This window comes from Pundamilia nyererei, unplaced genomic scaffold (assembly GCF_000239375.1).
Source record: "Pundamilia nyererei isolate P.nyererei 1_Seehausen unplaced genomic scaffold, PunNye1.0 scaffold01189, whole genome shotgun sequence".
NCBI lineage: Eukaryota > Metazoa > Chordata > Actinopteri > Cichliformes > Cichlidae > Pundamilia > Pundamilia nyererei.
In genome coordinates, this window is record NW_005188590.1 from 1 (window position 1) to 16,516 (window position 16,516).

General features: G+C 40.5%; 1 protein-coding gene across 1 annotated transcript; it reads right to left on the bottom strand.

The window, feature by feature from the left end:
• Positions 1–12,604: 12,604 nt before the first annotated feature.
• On the bottom strand, positions 12,605–15,345 carry LOC102213938 (rho-related GTP-binding protein RhoV-like). The gene is made up of 3 exons (XM_005755313.2): positions 14,934–15,345; positions 14,713–14,771; positions 12,605–14,457 (listed from the first exon to the last, which is right to left on the bottom strand). The coding sequence occupies exons 1-3, from the start codon at positions 15,271–15,273 to the stop codon at positions 14,011–14,013; spliced, it is 846 nt and encodes a 281-aa protein (XP_005755370.1). The 5' UTR covers positions 15,274–15,345; the 3' UTR covers positions 12,605–14,010.
• Between the last annotated feature and the right edge of the window lie 1,171 nt (positions 15,346–16,516).

Below are 16,516 nucleotides of genomic sequence, written 5' to 3' on the forward strand. Positions count from 1 at the left end.
CCCTTTGCTTTGTTGACACTGCTGCAAACCCTTGGCTTTCTCTCAATGAGCTTCATAATGTAGTCACCTGAATTGGTTTTCACTTCACAGGTGTGCCTTGTCCATTTGTGAAATTTCTTGCCTTCTTAGGGGTAACATGAAGTGAAAGAAAAGCAAATGAATTTAATTGTGTTGACTTTTAACAACACGTAAGTTAGATCCTTTAAAAACTACTAATCTCTGGCTTTCCTGTCTCCCTCCCCTTACCATCAAGCAGGGCAACAGATTGCTGCCCCTCCCTGTGCCTGGTTCTGCCAGAAGGTCCTTCCTGTTAAAACGTAGTTTTTCTTTTCCACTGTGGCTGATGTGCTTGCTCATAGGGGGTACGCTGATTGATGGGATTTTCCTCTGTATTATTGGAAGGTCTTTACCTTACAATATAAAGCGCCTTGAGTCAACTGTTGCTGTGATTTTATGAAACAAAAACTAGATTAAAATAAATGTATGATAACTATGCAAATGATCTTTTATTTAAAAATAACATTCTGCCCACTTTGACTGAATAGAACCCATCAATATATTTTTTTTATTCTAAATTTTAATTCATTCTATTTAACTCAGTTTTATGTATATAAGCCACTTTATATTTTGAAGTAAAAATTATAGTGAGATCCTCAATAATATGATGATCCCCTAGAAGTGATGGGGACGCTGTCTTATGATTTTATACATGTTCACTGATATTCATGTAATCCACCAGTCCAACCTAAGGTGTGACAGCGGTGGAGGTTTGGACAGCTTCCATCATGGTCATTACTTTTCTTTTCAGTTCTTATTGACACAGAGATTAGTTTCCCTCTTGAACAGGAAAGTCTGGTGTTGCCTTCTTTCTTTCCTCAGGCTCACTCTATCACTTCAGTCAACCTGCCTGCCTACTGCTGCAGCTGTAGTTCTTGATGAGCTGACGATTGAGCCTTTTGGCACAGTTACAGCCAAAAGACTCCCTTCTTTTGAGCTTTTGTAATCTGCCATTCACTCAGTTTAAAATCTGCAATGAAGCAAGAGGCTCTTCTCAGGCCACACCCTTGCAGAGTCACCTGTACATGAGGTAAGCGAGACAAACTTCTTGTCAGACCAGCTGGCAGCAGATAAGAAAGACAAGCCTGCTCTACAGGTCTGTCAGGGGGAGCTGACAGCAGGGAGCTACCTGCTAAAACACACATCCTTTTTTTCTTCCTTTCGCTCTCTATTGAAAAGAGCCAACCATTGTTATGAGTGCATACAGGCCTGTAATACTGTGTGTGTGGACGAAGGCAGGCCTAAACTGCCGTATTCAAATCCACTGGGTAGGTTTGTGCTTTTAGTGGTCTGGAAATAAGTGATCTGATTGTCCTTCTATTGTGTATGCATCCTCATTCCATTACTCCCACATCTGTCATATACCATTGCTGTACGATGACAGCTGCTGAGTATCTTCACTTTCAGTGGTGCCGAGCTGTCTGTGACCAGTCATTCAGTCACAGCTATTGTGGTTTGCATAAAATATTACAGCAATAAATTGAAAACAAATAAAAAGCGGGCCGCAAACAACCCTACCAAGCTGTACGTCTTTTATTGTTCATCTGAAAGCCTGGTGTTAATTTCCATCCCTAACTTTTGTATCAGTCTTAACTGTGACTCATCCCAGCATGAAAAATACTCGGGGCCTCTTCCCCTCATGTGCGATTCCAGATAGGCATGCGCATATGCGTGTCACTTTGCCCATCACTGTGTAACGCTGAGAGGTATGCTTGCCCTGTAATCAGCTGCTGCAAAAAGATGCAAATTATGAAGACACTCCGTCATTTCTTCCAAAATACCCGCACGGTGATCGTGCTGCAGTGGCATGCAAAAGTGACATAACAGTGGCTTGAGACACAGAAGAGATGAGCGAACGAGGAGTTAAGGGGAAGAAAGGAAGCTACTGAAAGTTTCCTCAAACAAAATATCGGAATTTCTTATTCACTTAAGGTTACAATGAAAATGGACTGGTTGGCTTTTAAACTGTAGAACATTTCTGCTCAGATATTGTTGAGCAAAAGAAATAGAAAGATTAATATCTGTTTAACAACAAGACAGCAAAATTCCAATAAAATGATCCTGAAACGTTTTTTGTTGTTGCTGAAGTGAGACTCATCCTCTGGAGACAACACTAAGAAGATTCATCCTGGAGGCTGTCTCATGAGCCAGTTCTTGGAAAGCCCCGCAGCACATTTCTGTTGTGTCACCATGAACACATGACACATGCACACTGGCCCAACAGACTTGTGTATCTGAAAAGGGAGACTTGGAGTCTGTATATAAACAACTTTGCTAGCAGGAGATCCACGACTTCAAACATGATAAAAACCAACCCCCACCACAGTTAGCGTAGCGGCTAAGGGAGCTGATGAGACATTGTGGTTAGCTCTGCTGGGTCTTTGTGTCAGTGTTAAAATACAGCTTACACCTCCTCCTGTTTTCTTGACATAAACAGTTGTTGTCAACAGACCTGCTTTATACAACTGGTCTCGTGTTGACGTGAATAATTTAGCATTGTTTTTCAAACATTATCATCTGTACGTGACCGTACATACAGTGCTGTGGAAAGTAGGCTATTTGGCCCCTTTTTGGTTTTTTCTTCTTCCTTTTTTTCACATTTGTCACACTTACACTTGTCAGCTCATCAATCAAATTCTAATACTAGACAGAGATAACCAAAGTAAATGCAAAAATGCCGTTTTTTAATGTTCATTTTATTCATCAAAGGCGAAAAAAACTATCCAACCTATTATGTTGTCCAAGTGTGGTGAAAACCACTGCTGACCATGAAGGAACCAAAGGCTCGTCTCGAAATTTACCAAAAAAACATCTTGATGATCACTAAGACTGTTGGGAAAAATATTCTGTGGATTGCCGAGACAACAACTGAACTTTTTGTAAGGTTTCAGTCCCGTTACACATGGCATAAAACTAACACGTTTCATAAAAAGAATATCATACCAACAGGCAAACATGGTGGTGTTAGTGTGGAGGTCTGGTGCTGCTCCCTAGCAGGAAAAACAGTTACTAGAATTAGGAGACAATTAGTTTTTCACACAGGCCCAGATAGGTTGGATAGGTTTTTTTTCCCCTTAATAGATGAACTCATCATTTAAAAACAGCACTGAATTTACTTGAGTTAGCTTTGACTAATATTAACATTTATTTAATGATCTGAAACATGTGGGTGTGACAAATATTCCAAAAAATTAACCCAAGAAGTGGACAAATACTTTTCCATGTCACTGCACTTTAATTGAATTGCTTTCTTTTTCAGTGTTTTTAGGTAGGTTTTTTAGGAAGATCAAAAAAATGGTTTTTACTCTTTTCAGTGATTCAAGTATTTCTATTGTCATTCCAACAGATGCATACACGTATACACATGAGGAGAAATAAAAGTCAACAAGAACACAATGACAGCAATAAATCTAAAGACAAGGGAATAAGAAACATATTTACAGTGCAGCAGTAGCAGTTGGTGGTAATAAAAGTCAGTTTTCCACAGTAAAAAAAGAAAACACACTAATGCTTTCTCATATCTGTTATCTGTGGTACAGTCTCGATTATATTAATAAGCTACTATGACATCACCCACTGGTTTGTGATCTGTTATAAATGAATGATTTTTATAGTCATTATACATGGTACAATGAAACTTGTTTTAATTTTCTCTTAAGATAAAAACAGCAATAAATAAATAGAATAATTATAGATAAAATAAACTTAGCAGGAAACTTAGTAGCATATTATATATATTCCTCTTGGGGTTTTTTTTATATTCCTGCTGTCTACAGGGCTATTCTATTCTACTGGGGAAGATGTGAGTGCAACTGGAAACATTACAGTATGTGTCTGATCACTGCACTGAAAATTTCCCAAAAAGCAAAAACATGGGTCCTACTCAGTGATTTGAATTTGTCGGGCTGAAGCATGCTGACTACAGCAAAATGTGGCCACACCCACCTGGAAGGCAGCCACGCCCCTACTGAGGCAAAAAAACAAACATTTCAAGCGAGTTAAAAGACAGAATTGGTGAATTAGTCACAGAGACCTCACCATTTTTTTAGAGTTTAAATTCGAACATTTCTTTTGTTAAAAATCTTTCTGTTTAAACTGTCTTTTTTCTAGATACTTGCACTAATTTAATTATTTTTTATCTACAACTTTTTTTTATGGCATTTCATTTTTAGTTTACTTTGTTTTATATCCAGTACTGTGTGACCAAAAGGCGATTTCATAAATTAACATTACTTGTTTGCTTTAAGAAGCAGCCACAAGTGGCCATTCCAGGAACTGCAGTTTGCAGCACTCATGGCAGAAGTGCTGCCAAAATTGTGCTGTCCAAAAAGGACAATTTTTTTTAAAATAATATTCTATATATATATAACAGAGGCATTATTTAGTTAAAAACAAAACAAAAAATCTCAAGTTGGAATCAGTATAAAATAGTTCTTCTAGTGTTACCACTTTTACTCCAAAAATATGCAAACACTTGAGGTTACAGCAGCCAATTAGGCAGAAAGAAACTGATACACTGTTTTCTGACATCTCTTTTTCACCTTCATTGTAAAGATGCCCCAAACACGTAGACGCGCTATTGTGATGGCGGTGACACAAAAACATCTTGAGTAAGCCGATTTACTTTCTGTGAGTAATCCGTCACTCTCTGCTGAACAAGTCCAGGCACGGCATATTGCTCTCACAAAAAGAGTGACTGAAACACACAATCTAGCTATTTATCTATTGTCATTGACCTTCCAGACCACATCACGTCTTGTCAAACCTGTCCTTCCAAGTCTGGGGACTGTGAGCGTTTACATGTAGGTTTACCTATATTTTTGTTTATATTCTTGCATTTCTATTAACACTACATGTGCACATAGTGGTATCTGTACACACGTGTCTGTTTGTGCGAATCAATATACTTGTCAACGAGGGGGCTTGGGACAATGAGGGTTGTGTTGACTTGCATCACGCTCTCACTTGCTTCACTGCCATCATATGTGGATGTCACAACACCCCCTCCCTCCTCTCCTCATCCCCCAACGCCACTGTGAGAACACCTCACCCCCTTGATTCCCAGACGCGCACACACCCAATTCACAGACTCACATCCAATCAAATTGCCTACTTCCCATATGCAAATGACTATCATATTCCCTCCTAAAGTTAACTGTCACTTTTTTAAGGATTTGAATCTAAAACACTGATGTAGTCCTGCCTCTATTTATCTGTCTGCTCCATCTCCAGCTTTGCTACAGATTAAGATGCGACTCGATAAGCAAGATAAAAACAAACTCGCGTTAGTATCAGTTACTTATAATTCATTTGACACTATATTACTCAATACTGTTTAATACGCTGGCAAGATCATCACATTTCCATCACTCTGTATGTTGCCTTTTCTATAAGTTTGTCAGAAAAGTTTGGAAAACACTTTGGTGGCTGGTTTAATACACATCCAGTGTGTATTCACACTTTATAATGATTCATGTAGTCACAGTCGCTGAGCAAGACGATCAGTCTCACATACAACCACAGACTCTTTTAATTCAAATTGGAAAGCAGGCGTTAGGCTCACTCATCTTCAGTCTCTATTCAGTTGAGTGTGGCACTGAGTAAATGATTACTCATTGAAGACTTTGGTTCGAATGCATGTGTATTTCATCACAGATACAAGTTTAGGCACTGGAGACTGGTTTCACATACAACACATGAGCTCATCTTTACGCACAAATAACAAAATGATTTAAAATTTACAATTTAGGATGCCTTCCTGCTGTCAGTATTCAGTGTGTCTCCCCCGGGAAGCACCTTGTGAACCATTTGTAATTACAAGGGGTTCACCATCGATTATTCATAAAATCTGGTTTAATTTTCATTTAAGTTGGCTTAGTTTTGATGTAACTTGACTGACTCATATTTCTCTGGGTTCGTGGGAACAGTTAAGAAAAGTGTGTGGTTTCACTGAAGATTTAGATAACGTGTCCCAGTACTTTTGGACTAGTTTCTACTAGCCCAAAAGTAACATGGAAAGGTAACAGAATCATTATACTTGTTTTGATTGAGATAAATAAGACCCATACATAGACAGAATAAGCACTTATTAACAATACAGTTAAAAAGTGAATTATTTTTTTGATCCCCTCTTTGTGTCACTGATGCCTCCAGCCCCCCACCCCCCTCTAACTTCTGATTAAGATCTGTGCAAGTCCAAAGTGTAGACAATGGTAGAGTGACTAAACTAATAACATACAAGGTTTGTGCTCAAACTTCTCATGTGATTGTTGTTCACACTGAGTGATCACTTCGAGTGCAAGCTAGAATGTTTTGTGAAGCTTGGCCCTCCCTGTAAACAAAGCATGACCTTTCTCGTATATTAAGTTTTCTTTCGCAAGAAAGACGTGTTGATGCAAACCATGCCTCAATCACAGCAATTTTAAGAGGATCTTCAAAGAAGCATTAAAGTGACAATCCAAAATGGAATATCCTACAAAAGCTAGACCTGAATGTTTGTGTGTCCATAACACAAAAAAGGCAGGGCTGTGGCTTCTCTGAGGTGGGTCTTTCTGCATCCAGCTTCTTCTTTGTCTAATTCTCTGTCCTACGAAAGACTGAATACACTGAATAAAATGGTGTGAATAAAAGAAACCCAAACTTCTCTTGAAAAATGACAAAAACACATTTCAGCATATCTTAAGTGTGGAAAAATAAACAAATAAACAAAAAACTTAATTCGGGGACGGGTATTTGAGGGCCGCATGAGAAACTGGGACTATTGTGGAAGTCCACACCAATAAGCTGATTTCACTTCTTCTCAGTATTATTATTCAGTGTGGTTGTTGCACTCTTCTTTTAGTGTGTAACAAACTGCTGCCAATCATTATTATTATTATTACTATTATTATTATTATTATTAAGCAGAATATAGTTCAGCTTATTGGAGTGGTCCTCCATAACAGTCCCAGTTTCTCACTATATTGTCCAATCAAATGTGTTTAACAGCACTTTCCTGTGAACTGTTCAGCATGGTGGAGGGAGCATCATGGTTTGCGGCTGCTTTACCTTGAATGCCCGGGAATCACCGAGAACAAAATTGAATTCTGATTTTTATCAAAACATTTTACAGAAGAGTGTCGGGACAGCCCACCATGACCTGAAGCTTAGAGGACGGTGGCTGTTGCCCTCTGGTATATGCAACAAGTTCATGAAAACAAGCAAAGAAAAGATTTAAAATAATGTTTTTATCCAAGTGGTGACTAGATTGGAAGCATAAAACCTGAGATGAAGGCAGTTCCTGCTGAAGGAGGTTGTGAAAGTTACTAAAGTAAAGACTTCCCCTGCTTTTTTTCAGTTTATACTGTGAATGATTACTCATTCTGTTCATGAAAACTACACTTGTACTGTATGTGAGTGAGTCATAGTTTGGTCAGACTGTTGTTGCCTGTAATTGAGTATTATATGAAAATACTTACTTTGGCACCTTTTTTGGATTGATACAGAGCTGCTGATATTTCTTTATTGCAGCTCTAATATACACACAAATATAACACATTTATTAGGGTGTAACATTAGCATGTGCTATTTCAACAGCATAGTAGTATCACATAAGATGATTCACATAAATTTGTGTGCAAACTTCAGCTTTGAGCACCTTGGCACTGAGAATTTCACATAGTGTGCTCTGCTTATTGTCGCATTAATTATTCGTCTAAGAGTTGATTTTCATGCCATGTTTCCATGTGAGCACTGCAGCTCGGAGCCTTATATTATCTGCTGTAGTTTTTGTTTCATGATGAATATTTGCTATCAGTCAAGAAAATCCCTTTTGCTTAATAATGATAAAGAATAAATGTCACAACATGGATGTGGATGCAGTGAACAAACAGCATCACATTACATGCAGGCCTTTCTTCTTTTACACTACATAAAAAAAATCAATAAAAATACTGATTTTGCTACTTTGTCACAGCTTAAGTGTCCTGCTGTTGTCCTGAGCTGTGAAGGGGCGATAGTGTCTGGGTGTTTGAGGGTCATCTGTGGTAATAACGAGCCTTGTGATGAGGCCCATTTGAAGTGCTAATCATCTCATTTCGAAAGCAGCGTGCACCTTTATATGCACACTCCTTTGATCATATGTGATTGTTGATGGTCACTCTGAAGTCATTTTGTCCCTCTTGATAGCTGCAGATTCACTTGCAGGTTAAAACTCAGCATGAACAAAAAGAAAGAGTTGCATTTGATAACAAGCTGAATGGCTCACGTGCCCATAGAAATGACAAGTGCAAAAGGAGCAATGCTCACGTGGCCGTGGTGATGTATTATTACCCATGTATAACTCAACTATCCAACATGAATATTAAGCCCAGCACATGCATATGCATGGAGAAGAACTTATGCTGTTGACTGTGGGACAGAAATTATCGTTGCTGCCTCCAGGCAAAGCCAGAGTCGAGAACTGGGACCTTTCCTTATTGGCTTTGCTTGACATCGAAACTGGCAGTTGTGTTTTTTTCAATGCAGTGTTCTGCACACTGAATGTGACTGACAAGTTGTTTTTGCTCTACAAAACACATCAATATAGATACTGCACGGAAAACAATGATTACCATAGTAATTTAAGCATTTAATAGCTTGTTTAGTTTAAGAACGCTGCAACTCTGTCATGCACATGTCTCAAAATTTAGACCAAAGGCAACAATAACAGGAGCAAAAAAAAAAAGAAGAAGAAGAAAACAATTATAATCACAACAGTCAGTTTTCTGTCTGTGTGAAAGAGAAACTACAAGCACTGCCAAGTTCAAACTGCCAATTTGGATGACCGAGGAAGAGCAGCGGTGAGCCAATAGGCTTTGTCCCCAGCTAGGCAGACCTGTTGGTGCACCTGCTGATTCCCAGGCCTCCTTGCCAGGCTTTGACTACAGTGAAACCAACCTGAGTGAAACTGGCTCAGTGCCAGAGGAAGAGCTGGTTGACTACTGTTGACACAATCGCTAAAAGCAGGGGATCCTGGAAGGCGGACCAGCCCTCACTGACAGGACGAGAAAAAAAAAAAAAAGATGACTAACCATGAGAAGAGAGAAGAGGGCGGAGAAGAAGAAGGGTACAGTTCAATGATCTCCTGGGAACCTGGAACCTGTCCGGCATGGCCTTGACGATTGCTCAATCAATACTACACAACCTCTTAAGTGTTTCTGTTTGCATCATAGGCGAGCGGATGAAACTTCTGACATGTTTTTTGTATTATAGTGAAGGACTTTGCAGAACATTTTTCACTTTTAATGACTGACTGGAAAGCAATCATAGCTTTTTGAAGAAGAAAAGAAAGAAAGAACGAGTGATAAATAACACTGGATGAGATAAGGAGTCTCACGGCCTGCCTCGACTGAGGTCTGCTACCCTTCAAGATGTTAAAACCCATAGTGCTTCTGACCTACAGCTGCCCTTACACACACACACACACACGCACACACACACACACACACACACACACTCTCACACACACACTCTCCCATCACAATGCCTTCTAATGTTCCTATTCAGTCTCACGCCTTCCTTTTGTGTCTCATCTTCAGTGCATAACACGATTCTCATTATTACACGCAAGCGTTAGAGCACAGATCCTCCAGCGACGACTCTATGGGCTCCTCAGTCTTACAAATATCACAGACGTATCAAAATCTAAGGAATAAAATAATTAACAATTACTGAACGACATGAGGCAAAGCATGCAGCTTTGAAACGGCAACAGCAAGATCTACTGCAGACATCTGAATAAAATAATTTCAAAATGTGCTGTACTTGACAAAATCTGATACTGGACAAAAAGAAGGAAAAACCTTGGTGGATATTAAGATAACCCTCACAATAGTGAGATTAGTCATACTGCAAACAGGCTTTTCTGGGCTTTCCATTCACTTTTCAACTTCTGCTTCTTCCTGCTGACTTTCTATTTGGATCGTAATCACTGTGCAGTAATTCTTACTTTAACTGCTATAAAGAATACACTTGTGAATATGTCAATCTTAAAAAAAATTGTACTGTCATTTATCTAATAGATTCGATGACTCAAAGAGGACTGATTAATATCTAGGCCACTGCATATCAGTACATTTCCTTTCCATTAGCTATTCTACAAGTTAAGTGTCACAGATCTTTGATATTACAGTGCCAGTATATAATGATGTATTTCAGAAGGCTTTATGTATTTCTCGTTCACGAGGTGTGATCACAAAGCAGTGTCTGAAGACACAGGCAGTGTCAAAATCTGCTTCAAACTGACCCGAAGGTTCATACGAAGGATAACCGCCGAGCCATGAGAGCTGGGTGTCCTGTTACAACCAATTTTTATTCAAAGACAGCAGGAGCTCCAAAGCAGCACCACAGGTGAGGTGCACGAGCGGGAGCTCACTTGTCGTTATTTCAACATTAAGGATGTCAGCACAAACGTCTTACATTAACATCCTGAAGTGCGTGAGGGAGAACATTCCGGAAACCATCTGAACTCACTTCTAAAAACCACTTTCTCAAGAACATTGAGAACCAAATTTGGATTTGTATAGATAAACAAATTCTCATTCATAGTTTCTTACTGTTAGTTTCTGACTCACCTTTGCAGCTTATATAAAAATGATGTCGTCTAAATGCAACAGGCCATGAAAAGCTATAAAGCTACATTCTCTGATTTTAAAAAGGTTATATCTCTTGCAAGTTTTTATTAAACTGTGATCATGTGTAATGCCTGTTTTATTCATTTTTGCATATGTCTTTGTACACGGGTGTCTCTCAAAAAAGAGATCTCAATGAAAACACCTGTTTAAATAAAGGATTTAATAATAATATCTGTAGTTTGTGTCAGCTTGCAATCGCAATAGCACAGGAGGGATTTTGTATTGGGTTTGTCTTTTTTTCCTTTTTTGTTAGTCATATCAACGCAATCTTTGTTGACCGACAGATTTGCCTGCAATTTGATCCACTTCCTGAAAATGAAAATCATGTTTTATTGATTGCAGTTTTGACACACTGGAGAAGATTCAGAGCCCAGAAGCACACAAGTACAAATACTGAAAATGGTAAAGATGTGCACAAGATCCTAGATCTCTTTTTTCAGATAAAGGGGTAGTTAGGCAGGCAGGTAGGTAGGCAGAAACTTTATTGGTCCCACAAGGGAAATGATCATGTTACAGCACCTTAATAAAGAAAACAAACAATACAGTCTAAAATAAATAAACAACATGGTTGAAGTAAAAGTGCCATGTGCGCACACTGAAGGTTTTAGACTGTGATATAGTGATATAATCAAATATCGTAGCGTAAGACTGAGACTGTAAGAACCTTAAATGTGGGATTGGCCACACCTGTATCAGGTAAGGCTTTTGAGGTTTATGGACCAGTCGTCCCAATGTTTTGATCACACTTCTTATTAGGTGCCAATTTCTGGCAGTATCTCTCGCCATGCTAATATAAATGCTCTGCTATGTTTTCCAGCAGCTGCTGCCCTTAGCTGCTGTTTGAAGCTGGGCAGGTAGCATGCGGTCACCTTTTAGAGTCTTTAGCACCATACATAATATTAAACTGAGGGAGGTGGAAATAGTGAACACTGATTTGGATGATAAAGCTTTCTGTTTGTCACTGAAAAGCACCCACACTGTACAAGATCATCATTTAAACCATTGCTCATATGGAATTATTTGTAAGAGCAGCTTTAATCTTTCTATGGACCTCTGTGACTGTTGTCAGTGGTCATGGCTAACACCAGCTGGTTACTGAGAGTTCATGTGTGAAAGCGCTGTCATGCTGTCAGATTGCAAAACACCAGCTCCCTTCTGTGACCTCTCCACTGCATGAGGTCAGTAGGCCAAGAGTGAGATGTCCCGTGCTTCCCTATCAATAACAGACGTTCAAACAGAACCCTGACAGATTTCCACATGACGGACTGCCCACTGACTAATGGCAAACAGATTTCTGAAGTATTGGGGTGAACGCGTTTTCATATGCTCTCGCTCACTGCTCTGAACAAAGGCACTTCTCATGCTTTCCTCTGTCATGTTCACCCTCAGTTTGCTCGGCGACACTCCGTCCACGTTTATTTTTCTGCAGCTCGGGCTTAAAAACGAGTACAAGAGATTCCTTTCAGACAAAAGCATGCTTTAAAGTCTGTAATCAATGTTCTGTGCTCCACCGCTAGTGTTTATTCTCAATCAGTGCATTTGATTCAGTCATTCTCCCCCGAATGTCACTCTCCTGTGTCATTTTGGAAAAAGGCCTAATCAAGACGTGGCAATCAGTCACAGCATGGCACTGCCAGTACCCATTAACAGTCATGTGGATTGCATTGGAACTGATCGAGCCGACGCACAGCTGGAGCACAGAGGTTGTTTATCATATGTTTGGGCTGAGGGTGGTTCAGGAAAACTACCCGGTGTGATCCTGGGGACCTTTCGGGCACCCTGCAGAGAGCAGTGCTTCGGCTTTTTACAAACTTTTCCTTCGCATCACACCACATAAACAACTGTGAATTGCAAATGCAGACTACTTTTAAAAAATATATACATAACACAGAAGATAGATGAGCTTCACTTCATTTATTGGCATCACATCACTCCATGTAAAGGACACACAGCTTTAGATCAGAAGGTGGTTAAGATTAATGGTGATTTGGTAATGATACAAAATATAACAAATCTGTAGAGTACATTAATCCTGTTAAAACTTGTGCCTCGTGTGATATTTCATAAACATACGCACGATGATAAGACCTGTTTTTAACAAACAGAACAGTTTAAACATTTAGTTGACTTCCACGAGAAGCATAACAAAATATACAAAAGTTTACACCCACCAGATAACAAAACACTGGAGTGCAAATGTAAGTTGTTTTCATTCTTACACATTTGTCACAGGTACAAGCTTGTTTTTTTAAAGTGTATTTACCTTACACTTGCATTCACACATAGGCTGTTTAGCAACCCCTAACTGTACACACGGGAGGATTTAAGCAGCGTATTGAGCCAACAAAACAAAGAAGAGGCAAATAAGAAAGCCGGGATGAAGATGGTTGGTGGTAGGAAGTCAGGATCCCTGCAGTGCTAGCTTTCACAGATGCAGATTGATGAGGAGAGGGGAATAAAAAGCCAAAGGTCACTGGTCTCTTGCAACCTTTCACCTTAAGACGAGGAGATTTACAAACTAGCTCCTCGGCCCGACTCGATGTGTCACAAACAAAATCTCCCTCTGTGTTTTCTTCATCAATTGTGAATCAGGAAATAAACACCGGCTTGATTAGAAGTGTCAGCTGACCTTAAATGGGGAGGACAGAAAATAGCAACAGAAAAACCACCCTGGGGAGATTTGCACGCAGGTAAGAATGCGGCAGCTCACACAGCAAGGTGAACTCACAGCTGCTTCATATAAATCGCTGGTGCAGTCAGGCAGTGGGAACACAGCAGCTAAGTGGCTAACGCCCATCTGCTCAAACACAGACCCGACACTTTCCGTTTCTCTATCTCTCTCACAAGCCTACATTAAAAGGCAGAGCACCATGCAAATTCACAGCTTTACATGAAGACCTGGTCTTTTCTCTTTTCTCTCCCTGTGCCTGCCCGAGCTTGATCTCTTCATCTCCCCACACTGAAGTGTCAGCTCACACCGTCCTATCCTCTCAAGGGGGCGCAGGCTATGTGAACCAAATCAAAAATGTAAATGTAATGTAAACAATACTGTTGTCCCGGGTCAATGTGAGAACGACCCAGAATCCTCTCTGTAGTCACTGCTGATGTTAGCTCAGTGCTCTCAATCGTGTCTTTTGTTTCCCCATTTGGCATCCCACTGAAAATAAGCCAAATCATTTAAAAAAAAAGGAAACAGTGCTATGTGGCCACATACTGAATATGTGATCGAAGTGAAAGTAGGAGAATCAAATAAATAACAAGGTTCTGTCCACAACCCACAGGGTCGACAATCACAAGGAGTTCAGATGAAGCAGAAGAACTTCTTCCAGCTACACCTGGAGAACGCTTTGGTTCGCCTGTCAGAAAACCTCCTCTTCTTGGTTTTACGCGTTTTGTTCTTTATGGCAGCGAAGATGGCGGAGTCAAAGGCCTCCTTTAAGTTCTTCTGCGTGAGCGACGAGCACTCTATGTACTCCGTGGCTCTGATCTTCTCCGCCATGCTCCGGGCCCGGGAGCTCAGAACCGGCTTGACGTTGGATCGGTCCAGGTTGATGAGGACGTTTACGTCCAGCAGCAGGTCGGACTGAGTCCCTATGAGAATGATGGGAGCAGTCGGGTTGTTAGAACGGATCTCTGGTACCCACTTCTTGGTGATGTTGTGAAACGAGGTGGGGTTGACCATGCTGAAGCACAGGAGGAAGACATCCGTGTGGGCGTAGGACATAGCACGGAATTCGTCAAACTCCTCCTGTGTGGAGACAGAGCGAGGGTTAATGCCGATCAAAGTGAGTACCAAGTCTGAGTCACTAAATAAAGATACGCCATTAACATTCAGTTTGAAATCCTGTCAGTGAGTCACACAGTGGGTTAAGCAAGGATGTGACGGTCTGTACTTTCATAGCTCATATCATTAAATTCAAAAGGGTGTCTCATCAGTGGATAATTTGGTATTTTGTGTCAGCCTTAAATGAAACTCTTGATTCAAGTGTAAAGGCATCCATACCTGGCCAGCAGTGTCCACAAGCTGAACTTTGACAGGAGATCCGTCAATTTGGACCTGACCTGTTAAAAACCACATCAGTCAGTCAATTTACAGTAAACACAGTAACCAATTCAAACATCAGAACATGCAGCTCGTGCACTCTGGTGCCATTCCACTTCCAACATAACTTGCCACTCAATGTAAATCTGTGCTGTCATTAAAAACTAAAAATCATCACTCACCGGAGAAGACATCAAAGCCCGTCTGCTTGTACTCTGTCGGATATCCGTTGGAGGTGTAGCTGATGATCATGCTGGTCTTCCCGACGGCTCCGTCTCCGACCAGCATACAGCTGATGACAGCGGGATCGAGCTCATCCTCCCGGGTCAGCCCGCACGCAGATGGGACTCGGGACTCGTGGTAAAAGTAATCCATGTGAGGTGGCATGTCGAGCCGAACATTAAACCTCTGAATGCAAACTCTTCTCCGTCCCGGTCGCAGCGACACTAGATACCGTAGGTTGCCTCTCTCTCTGACACATACCACCAGACTGACTGTAGAAGTACGACTGAGGAGCAACATGTGCGGGGTGGGACGTATTTAGGGTAACTACTGTGCTCAGACAGGTTGTGATTTGCATAGACACGCCCACTGACTGAAGAATAACAACAGCTTTCTCTCAGCTTTTCTCTCTATTAGCTAGATATATAGATTAGCTTGTTTTAATAAAGCCCATATATATTAGACATTCATTGAGGAGAAAATATTATATACAAATTCTTTGCCGTCTGTAAGTTAAAAATGAAAAGTATCCGATACTTGAACAACATGTAAATGACAAAAGCGCTCAGGATTTATTTATATTTTTTCTAAGCGTCTAAATATAATCACTTTTGGACGAACTACGCTCCCTGGTGTTTACAAGATAGCATTGCATTCAAAGTGGTCACATGATTCCATGTGTCACCTGATTATCACGGTCTACCCTGCGTTCTGTACGCGGAAGCTAAGTTAGCTGGTGTGAGAAAACGAATGATTGAAATTTCCTCTCTTCGTGTGTTAATGCTGCAGAATAAACGCGTCTGTTGTGCTTTTTTGTTTCTTAACTTAGACACACGCGGAGAAAGGAAATACGTTACTGCAGCTTTAACGGGTAAATTTGTGCTAGCTGGCTAGCTACCTGCTAGCAGGTTTTCTTTCCCACCCCATGTTGCTTTAGGGTTGGCTCCTGTCCTGTATTGTTAATCCATTCAATAAGTGAGCTGAGGCACTTTTAACCATGGCTTCAATTCTCGATGAGTACGAGGATTCTCAAAACATCCGGCAAAGTGCGCAGCAGCACAGCCGCCTGTCAAGCACCAACATCGGGATAACCCATTCTGGTAGGTCGCCCTCTTCGTTTTTTTAAAGCTCCTTGCTAAGATGCAGTGGGGAATATTTGGCTGATACAGACATTTATATTCTCAACGTTAGGCTTTGTCAACGCGAGGCTTGAAGAAGAGAAGCCGATATTCAACAAGCAGAGGATTGATTTCACCCCACCTGAGAAGATAAATCATCTGGCTGTCTGCAACAATCAGCTGTGCATGAGTCTGGGAAAAGACACCCTGCTAAGGCAAATAGCACAATGACATGCAGTTCAAACGCTCACTGCTGTTTGTATGGCTTTGATTAGTTTCATTAGGTTTTGTTATTTTGTTTTGTAATTTACCGTCATTAACCCATTTTGTAAAAACATGGAGGTGCAGTTTAAAATGTAAATCAAAAATGTTTTGGATCAGGGACGTGTTTACCACACTGCTGTATTATCTTTCATTTAAACAAC

Excerpts from the sequence above, each read along its gene's own strand:
- LOC102213938 (XM_005755313.2), bottom strand. The coding sequence starts at position 15,273 with ATGTTGCTCCTCAGTCGTACTTCTACAGTCAGTCTGGTGGTATGTGTC. Across the intron at positions 14,772-14,933 it reads GGGCTTTGATGTCTTCTCCG|GTCAGGTCCAAATTGACGGA; the intron begins GTGAGTGATGAT and ends GGTTTTTAACAG. Across the intron at positions 14,458-14,712 it reads TTGTGGACACTGCTGGCCAG|GAGGAGTTTGACGAATTCCG; the intron begins GTATGGATGCCT and ends GTCTCCACACAG.